Source organism: Astatotilapia calliptera, chromosome 23, assembly GCF_900246225.1.
Source record: "Astatotilapia calliptera chromosome 23, fAstCal1.2, whole genome shotgun sequence".
NCBI lineage: Eukaryota > Metazoa > Chordata > Actinopteri > Cichliformes > Cichlidae > Astatotilapia > Astatotilapia calliptera.
Genome location: NC_039323.1, coordinates 11,918,368 through 11,932,235, shown reverse-complemented (window position 1 = coordinate 11,932,235; position 13,868 = coordinate 11,918,368). Strand labels below are relative to the sequence as shown.

Below are 13,868 nucleotides of genomic sequence, written 5' to 3'. Positions count from 1 at the left end.
ATATGTGACATCACTGCAGCCGTTTTCTTCTCTGGTTGGAGGACAGCGAGCTCAGGAGATGGTTCTGAACTGGCAGCGTTTTGGGGCTTCCACCAGACCACAGCACGTTTGCCTAATAACAAAAACAAGCATCCTGGTGTGGAGCTGGTCCCACAGTGTGAGGACCTTAATGAGGAACATGTGGAGCTGCCCAGACACACTGTCAGAGGAAACCCAATCCTTCACTCCCTCTTTTTCTCCCCCTTCCCCCTACTCTCCCATTCTTTCTTTCTCACTCTCTTTTGCCTCACTTTCCACATTCTGTCACAAAACCCGGGGTCTTTAGCACTTCTTTTAGATTGTTGAAATGTCAAATCTTTATTGTATTCTTTCTCAGGGGATAAAAGTTTCTTTTCTGGACTTTTTCTATTGTGCCACTATTTTAAGTGACCTGCTGTGAGCAAAAGAAAAACCCTAGCCTTGATCTTTTTATATGATAGACACCTTTGTCATGTGCCCGCTCTCTCCAGTTTGTTTTAGAGTTGGTATTGTATACATAAATGCTGGGTCATGCAATGCAATACGCCAATAAGGAAAGAAACGAATAAAGAGGTCTTTCTCCACCCATCAAGGCTGACAGGCGGTCTCTGAGTTTCTTTCATGTGCTGAATTCATCCTTACCATCCACCTGGATCAATTAACTGTTTGCTTCAGTGGCCATCAACCCCACAGTGTGGAACCTCAGCTCATTTAGTAGACAGGAGCTTTTTAAGTATAATTATTATATAATTATAATAATATATAAAATCAAGTATAATAGATTTTGTGGTTTTTAGAGACATGCAGATGTATGTATGGGGGTTTTTCATCTTCAGTGCTTATAAAAGGAAGTAAAAAAATGTGTTTTCTTTTCCCAGGAAATGTCATCACACTCCTCTGAAGGCAAATTTTATAAGAGGTGAGACAAACCTGATCAGCAGATCTCTCTGTCATACTGAAGCAGTGCTCTCTGTCCAGGCTGTCACGGGGAAAATGAAGCGCAACCTGTTTAAGGGAATTTAAAATATGACCTAAAGCACAGCCATAAAGTAGATCAACTAAACAAACCTCCAAAATTAGCTGCACAAACAGAGTAAGGTAGATCCCTCTGGGGGGATAAACTTGGCACAGTGGATCCAGTGTGACAGAGGCCCCTCTGGCAGCTCAGAACAATCCAAACGTTCCACTTCGGTGGAGCTGTCTGCCCCCCTCCATTACAAAAACTACACAAACCCATACACACATATATATAATGGCATATATATAATGGCATATATATATATATATATATATATATATATATATATATATATATATAATCTCTATATATAGGCCTTCAAGACCTTTTGCTGGAATGACAGGCCACCTGAATCACACAGTTGTGTTGCTGGAGGAGCCTGCATGTGTACAGAAAAGCCAGTGATCCAGTAAGCGTGTGGGTTCACTTCTCTCGCATAAAGTCTGGAGGGAGGTGCGCAGGAGACCCACATCTACAACCAAAAACATTCCAGTTGTGCTAAAACAAAGCCTCAACTTTTAATCAAACTGAAACTACACCAGTCTCCATTTTCTAAATATCAACATTTTATTCAGTAATGGGTCGGCGCATTAACATTCTTTATTTGCATGGCACAAAAACCGCAGAGTGTGTCACAGGCGAAAGGCTGAATCTGGTGAGTCTGCGTGCCTTGCAGATGGTCCGGCCTCACAGCAGCTGTGCAAATGAAAGACAGAGTGTCATTAAAGGAGTGAGAGAGATGGAAAGTTGGCCACAGAGGGAAAAGAGTAACACACAAGTTGCTAACTGAAAATGTAATGGAAAAAATAATAGCACGCTGAGATTTTGCTGAGAGAAAATGAATTTGTAGAGCATTTTTTCTGAATTTTGGAGAACAGTGTCAGTATTTGTGTCAAGTATGCCTATAATAATTTACATGTTAACGGTAAACTGCAAGCCATTGTCAGTGATAAAGGATTTTTCACTCAGTACCAGCTAATGCCATGTTCTGCTTTTAAAATATTCACTTGATAATCTGAGACCTGTATCAAATGCTGTCAATCAATAGCCACCAAATCTGTAGTGGGGGAAAACAGCAGGTGACAGCATCCTGCTCCATGCTGAAAACACAAAAACATTTGCCCCTCGGGTGGGGGACGGGGGGTAAAAAGAACATTTCCCCGTTGGTGCAAAAAAAAGTTTGTTGCACAAGTTTATATCGTAATTCTGCATGAGAAAACTGCATTACTTTCCACTTCTGGATACACTAAATGCTCCAAATTCTCATCTTATGCATCCGCACACAGTTTAACTACTATAAACAAGGCATGCTGTGATTCTTCGGTTATAATCGGGGCAATTACAGCTTCACACCGCCACGACTGTCGCTGAAGGCCCTTTTCCACTGTCCTCACCCCCCGAGTAATTGCCACTACATGTAAATATCAAGTGGTTAGTGAATAATTAGTCTTTCATTGGCCAGCAATCACCTCTGGGCCCCGTCTACACTTTAGACCCCTCCCTCGTAGAGCCGCCCTGAAGACAGGGGCCCCTTTGAATGACAGCGCTTTGGAAGGAAGACGAATTTTTGTCTGATTTCTCGCAGCCGCAGCGTCGATGAGAAGCAGTCGAGGAACTCCATTCTAACTGAATGGATTGGTATGGGGAGAAGCGGACCTCAAACCACGGCTAAGCGGCAGCTTTGGGACTGTGTAACGTTGACGATGGTTTTACTTTCGCTGCTGTTTCGACCAGGTAAGTGTTGCTTTTCCAATCCGTGCTCCCCCACTCCTCCTAATGCCCTGCATACAAGGCTGTGTCCCGGTAATGGAGGTGGATAGGGAAAAGTTTTCCTGCTGTTGTGTGGCTCAGATGTGACTCTTGTCAACTTTATGCTGTACTTGCATGCATTGTGCGGTAAGGGGTAATTAATGTGGGGTTGAACAGAGCGAGGAAAGCGGCCGTTGTTTTGCGGTGGTCGTCGGCTGCGGGGACAAAGTAGGTCCTGTCCTGCTGCTGCAGGATCCCAGCCTCCAGGCTGCAGCGCTGCTAGCAGATCAGCACGAGTTAACTCGCTTTCTGGACTCATTTTAGGGTCAAACATTCCGCTTTTCCCTTTCCACACAGGGACACCAAACAATCTGCTCCTAACCGCTCAGTGGCCAGCACGTTTTGGCACGCCCGCATTACTTCACTTATCTTTTTACCAACTTATGTAAAGTTACGACTTAGCTTCCCGTTAGCATAGCTCGCTAGCAGCTGGCGTCCAGCACCCACAATCAGCCCGAGAACAAAACCGCGGAGCTTTTTCCCCTTTTTCTTCTGTAGGCAGAAACACCGCAGACGGACACATTTCGTACTGTAGACAGCGCCCTGTCTTTCCTTTCACGTCTCAGTTGTTTGAGTTGTTGGAAAAACTAAGGAGAGCATGTTAATTCACCTATTCATGCCTCATTTAGCTACCATGCATGGGGGTCCAACTTTTTGGCCTCTGAACGTGTTGGTGGCTGCTATCTCCCAACCCGGGATCAAAGACCAGCTCGGCTCAGAGGCATTCTTCATTTGGATCGTAAAGTTTAAGTTTTGTTTCTCACACAGGCGATTTGTCTTGGTATGGAGATTTGTTTTAAACTCTGTCGGTGGTATTATTTGTTGTGTTTATATGAGAAAGTAACTAGTGCGCATGCTTGTAAGCACTGTGATAAAATTAAGATATTGATTGTTTGTTGTGTTTGTTTGTTTGTTTGTTTGTTTAACAGAAATGCACATTACTGATATATACGCTTATCATTTCAAAGGAAGTGTTCAATCATGATGCCAAAAATAAACAGCAGCCTTAGTGACTTTCAAAATAAAACCTCAGGTTCATCTTTGTTCAAGAGTCATGATGAGTCCACTAAACCCATCACGACGCTTAAGAGGTTATTATTGTAACCTATATGAGCCACCATATCTGTCTGTTTTTGCATTTATGGCATTATTATGCTATAAAAAAGTTCACTGAGTTGGGCTCGGACAGAAACTCGTCACGTCAGATACACTAATGCGTGATTTACTAATAGAAGCACTCTTTGTGTGGTCGCTTTGCTTTTCTCACGCTTTAGTGCTTCCCACATGGTCCCCAAACTTGTTGGTAGCTTAACTAAGTGCTCAAACATAAAGAGCCTTTGGGGGGCTGTATGGCTGTTGATGGCAGGTGATTGTCAAAAAGTGTCAATCACGGCAGACTCGGGTGACCTCTTAGCAAGGCGGGGGAAGGCCTGTTGGAATTCAGAGGAGGGATGCGTCTGACTTGACCTCTCGCACTCCATCTCGGATCAGCGCTGGTATTGAAGCGCATTGGCTGTGAGAGGCATTAATCATCTGGTGCACCAGACTTCTGCATAAGGGAAGAAAGGGTGGAAAAAAAAACCTCAAAAACATAGTGTTTACCGATGTGAAATCTCTGTGCTTATCTTGTCTTTGTCCAGGCTGTTTTGGAGATTAGGTGCAGCTTTGGAGTAAATACAAGATTATTCTGTTGCAAACAGAGAGCAGTTTATTGCAGTTGATCTCACTCTTGCCGTAAAAGTATGTGTTGAGATTCTGGCTGATCCTGATCTGAGATGGAAATGTTTCTACCTTGCAGCAGGAATTACTATCCCGGTCAGCGTATGAGACACGATACCCAAAAGTAATGTGAACACCCTGAAAGGAAATTGACGAATAGCCACATTTTTTACTTCTCTCCCAGAAGTAGTTGTAGGTCTTTGTTTTCCTTGATATTAAATAACCCACTGGTGGATCATTACTTAACTGGGAACCTTGAAACGGACCACCAAAAACTCTGCTACACAGCCTATACTGCTCTTCCCATACGTTGAGCCTCACTGTGCCATGCATTGTGGCTGGACTTCACTTACCTCCAGCAACAGCCAAAACCACATTCAACACCCTCCGCCAAACTAACGCAGGTTGGTCGCCTCCTGCAGTGAGGCTACATGCTATTTCTGTGAGAGCTAGTTGGGGGAAATAAGTTTTGACTGACTTTGGAGCACAGTGTGGGATTAAGGCCTCGTGAGCTCACGCATTTGCGTTTTAATGGCTCTCCTGATTGAGCTAAACTTGATAGTGGAAAAGCTGTGTCTGCTGCCTCATGCACTGAGGTAATATGTCTGTAAATGTCAGATGGATGGTAGGGCATTTTGGGAGATTTTTTTTTTTCTGGTGCACATTAGTTTACTTTTCAGGAATTATTTATTTTTTTCAGAGTGGGGATGAAGTGTTCTTACTCAAAAAGAGAAATTCCCCTTGCAACCGGCCCGATTGTAGTACAGTTTTGTGATCATCATGGGTTTTTTTGTTTGTTTCTTTTAGCACACTGCCAGCAGTGTAGAATCCAGCGCTGTAATGCAGAATATGTGGCATCTACCTCACCGTCCAGTGGTCTGCAGGAGGACGTGGCTTTAGATGTGGACTACTGCATCGCCCTGCGGGCCTATGCCATGTGCACCCGCCGGCAGGCACGCAGCTGTAGGGGCGACCTGGTCTACCACTCGGCCGTCTTTCGCATTAAGGAGCTATTCTCTCAGCATAACTGTTCCAGCGATGGGCCGACCTCTTCCGACAAGGTCCCCAGCACGTCTCGGCCAGCTCTTTTAGAGCTCTGCAACTACGAGAATCGGGTCCTCGTGTCGGGCTCAGCCGGTCAGCAGAAGAAATACGCCCACTGTGGATTATTTGGAGACCCGCACCTACGGACTTTCAGAGATGAGTTTCAGACCTGCAAGGTCGAGGGGGCTTGGCCTCTGATCGATAACCGCTTCCTGTCTGTACAGGTGACCAATGTGCCTGTTGTCCTAGGCTCCAGCGCCACAGCAACTAGTAAGGTAAGGATAACATCAGAACAGCTGTGTCCAGCTGTGTCTGCACAGCTTAAATCTAAGAAATGTCCATTTTTTCATGTCTTAACTTGTTTAAGTTGCTCTTTCGTGTGTGTTTATTCTAACACCAAAATATGTGAAACTGCTCACAATTTAATTAAAGAAAATTAAAGAGTAGAGCAAAATTTTACTAAAATATCCCCAAAAATGTCAATCTCACAAACCCCTGGGGGAGGTGAAGCTCACGTAGACACTCCAACTGGTCATGTTTAATCTGTGTAAAATGTCAGAAACTTCCTCCGGTCACCTATGTCCATGTTGGAGACGAACACTGATGCAATACTAAGTTTTAAACGAATGCCCTACACATTAGGAAGTTTTTTGTTTTTTTTTTGGGTGTGAGCTCAAGTATTGCCATAAAGTATCAAACATGTGAAGTTAATCGTCATTCCATGGTGCCTCTCGAGTCTCCAGCATTCCTCGTGTCTTGGAGCTCCTTCAGATCTATGAGGGGAGAAGAGAGGAGGGGAGTCCTTCAGCGGTGTTGAATCACAGACATGCATGAGCGCTCTACCTTTAACACATGGGTGGTCATATGGTAGTGATTAACGCTCACTCAAACATTTTCCTCCGCTGCCACGATCTGGAATGTTTTTTCACCCCTCTGGTCAAATAATTAACTCGCTGCTTTTTGTGTAAATATGGAATCATTTGGAAAAATAAAGGAATAATTGGCCAAGAGCAAAAAGTTTTTTTGTTTTTTTTTAAAATTCTGTTAATTAAATAGGATGGTCTCCCTGGCCTGATTGTGGTTTGTGTATGTGTGCACGTTTTCTCTCTGTTTACTACTTAATATTTAGCTCATGAAGCTGAGTTTTTAATATTAATGTTTTTTCTTCTTTGTCTTTTGCCCAGATAGTTTAAAAAAATGTCTTTCATTGATCAGGCATTACTCTAACTGTACTAAGCTAATTTTAATTCTCCAAGCTAAACATAAACCAACAAACTACACGATGTTGTGTAATAGGATTGCTCGTAAAACTCGTAGTGCGTCTTGGCTGTGCAGCCTGATGTAAGACTGTAGTATTGGTGCATCTTTGCCAGCACCCACATGCCCCCATCATGTTTTCTGAGTTGTTTTCAGCTGCCAGACCCAAGACAGGAACTCATTCATCAAATAAAATACAACCTTTAAGTGTAAACGTACCCACAACCAGTGCTTTGTCAGGATCTTTCCATGAAACGGGGGTTAGGCCCCTTTCTGATGCTCAGCTGGACGATGGAGGAGAGAAGAAGTGGAGGTTTTGGACAGTTATCTAATGCAACCTTTAGATACAACATCCATGGACAACTAGTTGAGTTGTACTAGTTCAGCATCAGTTGTTTGCTTTTACGTGGAAATAGATGGGTGATGATAGTGACACTTTGACCTCGATTAGCCCCATTATGTTGCCTGTTTTCTTATATGAAACAGATTTTGTAATCAACATGAATTAATTGGCTAAAGAGTACAACAGAGACAAATCATTCTTTAGCAAGCTGAGTGTGAACCACTAACACCCTATGCATGGAAATATTTGGTTTTCTGCTGCCACCTTGTGGCCCTAAGTGGTACTACTTATTGGGCATCTGTTATGATCAGTTAGAGGAGTGATGTGACTTGGAGAACCAGCAGTAGATAGTTGATGGAGAAAAGAGTAAAGTTTCAATCAGTCACTCCACACTAATTGAATGTTTTTTGTCCTTATTTCAGATCACAGTGATCTTCAAGTCTTACCATGGCTGTACAGATCAGAAGGTCTACCAGGCCACCACTGAAGACCTACCCCTGGCTTTTCAGGATGGGACTCGCAGTGGCGGTGAAAGTGGCAGCCTGACCATCGCAGAGCGAGGTGGCTCCGGAGTCGGTCGGCAGGTGAGGATACAGGCCCGTTACATTGGCACCTCCATCATCATCCGGCGCGTGGGTAGCTACCTGACCTTTGCCATCCGCATGCCAGAAGACACCCTGGACTTTTCAGAAGACGGCGGCGGTCTACAGTTGTGCTTGCACGGCTGCCCACGCAACGAGCTCATCAAAGAGCACACCCTGGGCCATCAGAGCCAGCAGCCACACCTTCAAGGCACCAACACAGAGCTGGGCCCTCTGCGGCCTCCTCACCAGATCTACACAGTGGAGCGAGCCACTGCCAAGTGTAGAGAGACTCTGCAGGTGGAGGATGTGTACTTTCAGTCTTGTGTCTTTGACTTGCTCACCACCGGAGACCCCGAGTTCTCCATGGCTGCATATGGTGCTCTGGAGGATTTGAAGGCACTGCCACCCAGTAAACTGAAGCAGAACTCACCGAGGCCCACTCGCCTTCACAACCGAGGAGTGTCTCAGACTATCGCTGCTACTGCAACCAGCAGCTCATTGCTCTCACTCCTCATTCTGCTGCTTTTGTAAAAAAAAACACATAAATGAATATGAATGACATGGACGTAGATGGATCATGGAAGCATTACAAGCTTGAGGAATTTGTGGATTTTGTGAACTTTCTGTTGTCATTTGAAGGATTTCGCACTCAGAAAAGATTGCATTTCTTCCCCCTTTTTCCCTTCTGTGGACACATCATTTGAATGCGAACATGAATGCATAAATGTCACACAATTTGGGGTCTAGTACACGTTTTTATCACATGAGCAGTTCGTCTACATTCAGTTTAAAAAGAAAAGTTAAGCTCACAGTTGTTCGTAAAGGTTTTTGTAAATATTTCATTCACATTCAGTAAGGAAGTGCACAACCTCTAAATGCTCCACCACATGGTTTCTAGATCCTCAGTGGTCCAGTATCCGTAGCACCTAACAGTTTAACTGCAAATATTGTGTATTTAATATCTTTCTATTTCATCTGTTGTTTTAAAAATTGGTGTTCTAAATACACAGAATCCAACAACTGTTTGTAAAAACTACCTATCTCTTAAAACCTGATTCGTTGGTGTGATTTTTCACCAGTTCTGTTCTTTTCCTGTGAAGCGCTCCCTCTTCAAGCTGTTTGGCTTCCTGTTTTTAAAGGTTTAAAACAAATCTTTATATAATAATATATTAAAAGAGTGTATATATGTGTTTTATATTATGTAAATTTGCCTGTGTATAGATGTTTTAACTGCAATATGTTTTCCATTTGTTGTGCTTAGTAGGTTATTTTGAGTCTTTGTAATTAAAGTAAACTAATAAGTGTTTGTTGTATCTGTAATATTCTTTATTAAAGTGTTGGACACTCCAGACTAAGATTTGTTTTTTGTCTCTTCAGTCCTGTCTCAGCAGTTTTATTTGATAATGGAGCTCTTATTTATTTATTTATTTATTTATTGTCATTTCCTGTCATTACACAAATACTCAGGATGATGTGTAAACGTATCCGTCTGGGTGGAACGAACAGTTACTTCGAACATGGAAATTCATGACAGCAGTGCTGCTTTACAAACGTGTGCCTGCAGTGCTTGTCCTCTCCTGGTGGTGTCCTCAGTCCATAAGTCCTGACGGCTCCTGGTATAAAGACAGTTTTGACAAGCTGGCTGTGTAGCTGTAGGGATCCACAGTATGTTCTCAGTCCCCTGTGTAAATGTTACCTCAGAGTGCTGAGTTGGCTGCTGGCTTTGCTTTTGTCTGCCAGAATGCTGCATGGCTCTAAATAGGATTTAGTCTGTGGTTAACACCAGGTTAGAGTCAACAACACCACGCGGTGCGTATATTTGTACTCTATATGAACAGTGAGTGCTGCGATTAGAGGGAGAGAGAGCTGCGATCAGTTTTTATTTCTATTAAAAATGCAATTAAGAAAGCCCGGGCACACTCCTTATGAAGACATTAAGAATTAATGCTCTATAATCAGTCTACATGGATGTAATTTATATCTTGAATTGAATTATAGGTAAGCTGACTGTAATTTTATAATACTGAGTGACAGCATGTTTCATCACACATGCAACCATACTTAATCTCTCCATGTCCCATTTCTTTAAATAAAGACAATGTGACATTTGCATGATGTGTGAGATGACAGATGAAACCTGCCACGATTTTCTAATCTTTCACATGCGAATCACATTGCAGATGGCTGAATGTGATTCAGGTCTTTCTTGGCAGACTTCATCACCTCTTTCTCGGTGTTAGCGGGAAGGAAGGCGAGGATGGAGAATAGTACTGGCAGGAAAAATGTCGTTTTTGGGTGGTCCAGCAGTAGAAATAAGAACATTTTCTGAAGTATTCTACTTCAGCATGATATTAATGTACTTGCACTTTTAGATTTAAATATGTTTCATATCCAAATAATTTCCCAAGCTGTTGTTTGTCATCCATATAAAGTAACAATTTCAGATTTAGACATTAAAAATGAACAGCTTACAAGATACTTCCCATGCAGTTTCCAAGAATTTCTTTAAAAATTGCTTTAACCAAAAATGTCATATTTTCATTATTATGCTTTTTATTTTATTTTTTAAAAGATCAACAACACTACATGCCATTTATCCAATGACCCTTCGATGAAGCCTGAAAACTATGATGGGAATCAAATCAAAATCCCAATACCTAACTATAAATGAAAACCATTTAGACCTGCAACAGGAAATTGTTTCCTATGCAGTGTATTGATATCAACAATCTATTAATGTCTTATACATGACATAAAACACATGGCTAATATTGTCCAGGTCTCCCTAGTGTCTCTAAACAGCTCTGATTTGACATGAATGAGGGAGCTCTGGGGGTGTCTGTGCTGTTGGTGGTGGATTCTTTGGGTTGTGGGGTTTGACCTTTGAGGATTAAGCTTGCTCTGATGCATCCCAAGGATGCTTGTCTAAATTTGGATTTGGGGAGTTTGAGTCTGGATCAGCACCTTGGAGTCTTTGTCATGTTCCTTGAGCAATTCCTGAGCTGTTTCTGTGCTGTGGCAGAGTGTGAAGCCGCTGCTGACAAGGATGATCGTCGCTGTGAAGGGAGGTATGAGGTCGACAACAAGGCTCAAGTGGGTGGTATGTGTAAAAGTAACATCCACAGTGATGGCAGGGCTCAAGGTCTTTGGGTCCTATAGATGATGGTTTTAATGCCATGACTGATTAATGTATGTGTCAGATACACATTGGGGATTAGAACATTGCTATTTTGGTACTTTTACTTTAGATAAAGACTTTGAATGCTTACCTTACAACTTTCTTTCTAACATATCTTTTCCTCCAAAGGTATGATCTCGGCTCGGTTGAGATGATGGCATCACACCGTGTTCCTTCCGGTTTGCTTTAGAATTTTAAAGTTAAAAAGCCACGAGTCTCGTGACCTCGCAGGACAGATTGGCACTATAGCTTAAATAATAACCCAATGCAAGAGCATCCTCTTATGCAGCCTGTTTAAAGGTGATGAGCTCCTTGACATCTTTTGAACATTTAAAACATGAAACACACTTTTGATTGGCAGTAAAAACACACATTTTCTCAAAAACTGTAAATGAAAACTGTGTGAAATGTTCCACGCTCCACAGACTTCACAGGAATCCTGTCAAGGAATTAGCACAGTGGATGTAACATGTTGCCAGAGCCTGTAAAGATTGCTTGTCCACCCTCTTTGAGCCATGCTATCTTGACTTTCCCCTGTAAACAAGGACAATTACCAAGCTAATGAGTTGAGGAAAAACTGCTTGAGTGATTGATACTCTTAATGGGGAAATTAATTTGATATTAATAGAGCACTTGGCAAGATAAATAGATAGTGGTGTGTTAGTCCTCTCCTTGATTGATAATGGCTAGATTGATGGCTGTCTTAATGCAAGATGTGCCTTAGCCATAAATGAGGTGGTCTTGATGAGGAGCGATTTTTGTGTCATGAGATGATCAAACGTTGAGAGCACTAAGTGCTTATATTTATTTTGATACTGATTTTTAAGTACACAGGGACTCTGGTCTTTTTACCTAACTTGGTTTTATCAAGAAGAAGAACAACTACTATAATAGAGAATAAACAGAGCTTACTGCATATGTAAATTTAAAAAAAGACATCATTTATGCTAAATGATGCAAAAGATGTTGGTCAACCATTGCTGTAACTTCCCCCATCTGATCTTGTGAGATTCTGTTTGCTCCTTAAATAATCACCTTGCATCATTCCCGCAATTCCTGATGACTCATAACCTTAACCTTCTGTTGCTGAAGCAGTTTGCTTAATGACGCACTCACAGTCTGACTGTTGCACCCCGTAAATGGCACCTAACATACTCGTATATTGCACCCTGTTACATGGGTCAGCGCTGCAGAACAAAGAGTGAGAAGTTACTCATTTCTCAGGGAGTTTGCACCAGTGTGTGTGTGTGTGGTTTCTAGTTGCAGCGATTACACAGCTATCTCATATTGCAGGCTCCCTCATACCTGACCAACTCAATCTTTCTGTGTCTCCTCAATAATCAGAGTGACAGCGAGCAACTAGACATATCTCACCCGCTGGCTCACTGCAGAATGGGTATTGACCTACATATCAAATCATACACTTCTGGCTTGTGTGATAGAGACGGGGGAGGGGGTGGTGGTGGGGTGCCGTATGATTGACAGCGCCTTCTTTGGTAAACACGTTTCATCCCCCGGGTATCTCCCTCTTCGTATGTATTTGTTATAGGCAAAAATCGCACGGCAAAGAGAAACGTCCCGCAAATCCTATAAGCTTGGAGTTAGAGCGGCTTCGGCACCTCCGCTACTGTAACAGTAGAGAACAGCTGAGAACACCTGGCTGTCGGAGTGTGTATTTTTATTAACGAGCCTATGTCACCAAACTTTTAACAAATGGCCCCCGGCACCCTGAAAAACCCAGCTCGGAAATTAAGCATCTGCATCATAAATCTTGGAAAGTTACAATAATTTGCAATTCACTCCCTCATCAAAGGCAATATTACCCTAATTTATTATCTCCCGGCACGAGGGGTGCGCAAAGGCCGTGGAGATAAGAGTTTATCAGGAGGGGGATTGATTTTCATTAACTGATTGTAATAAAGATGAACTGCCTGCCGTGCACACTGACCAAGAGTCACACTTTATTGTAATTGGGACAATTTATTTTATGAGCCAGTGGCTCTACTTTTTTGTCCCTCCCCCTTTTTTCTTTCATATCCATCTCCGCTCTTCAAAATAGGAATCTAATGTCTCAGCTGTTCTGCTTCTTTTGTTACAGTGACTCCCGATGTATGAAGATGATCATTACAAGATGTATGTGGAGACAATTCAAATGTCAACAGATGTTACTTTAGATTTAGCTTCTGGCATCAAAGCAGTGCCACGGTTTTCTAAACTTGACTGATGGTGCGTGCCTGCCTTATATCAACTTATTGCTTCCTGCTTGTCTGCATTGTAATGATATTTGTCCCCGTTATTCTCGTGAAGCGTTGCTATGACACCTATTCACTGGGATTTATATATTTAGGGTTTTGTTTTTGTTTTTTTGGTATTTTGTTCCCATCAACCATTTCCTGAGAAGTACGCTCCAAAAACGGAGTGAAAGATAACCAAAACAGCTCTATATGTTGGATCATAGTTATCACATGAGAATAAAACGACTGGAATTCCAGTCATGATGAACTCCAGAGTCGACTCCCGATGATGTGAGAGCTGTAGAAAACGGCTTCATGTGAAAAGTGTTTAAAATGGTTTTAAACAGCAGTCCTGAATCCATATAGGGCCGTTACGCAATTACCGCAGCTTCCTCACTCGGCGTCAGAGACGACCTCTGAGGTGGTGAGCAACATCTACGTCCTGTAAAAGTTTCAAGCTCTTGGAAATGCCGAGGGGAGCGAGTGCTTGTGCAACAGCTCCCCCTCTCTTTGCGCCGCCGCGGTTCAGCGCTTCAATGCAAGTGTGAGAAACGAAACATCCAGTTTGAATTTTTATTGTAAAATTGGAAAAAAAGGAGAGAAAGAGAGAAAAGCCTCGATAAGCATTTCTTTTTTGATACATATCTTTATCTTACCATAACCG

The 13,868-nt window shown here is 42.5% G+C and overlaps 1 protein-coding gene across 1 annotated transcript; it reads left to right on the top strand.

The window, feature by feature from the left end:
* Window positions 1–2,556: 2,556 nt before the first annotated feature.
* On the top strand, window positions 2,557–9,143 carry rgmd (RGM domain family, member D). Its single transcript, XM_026159477.1, has 3 exons — window positions 2,557–2,770; window positions 5,372–5,883; window positions 7,631–9,143. The coding sequence occupies exons 1-3, from the start codon at window positions 2,677–2,679 to the stop codon at window positions 8,321–8,323; spliced, it is 1,299 nt and encodes a 432-aa protein (XP_026015262.1). The 5' UTR covers window positions 2,557–2,676; the 3' UTR covers window positions 8,324–9,143.
* The last annotated feature ends 4,725 nt before the right edge of the window (window positions 9,144–13,868 follow it).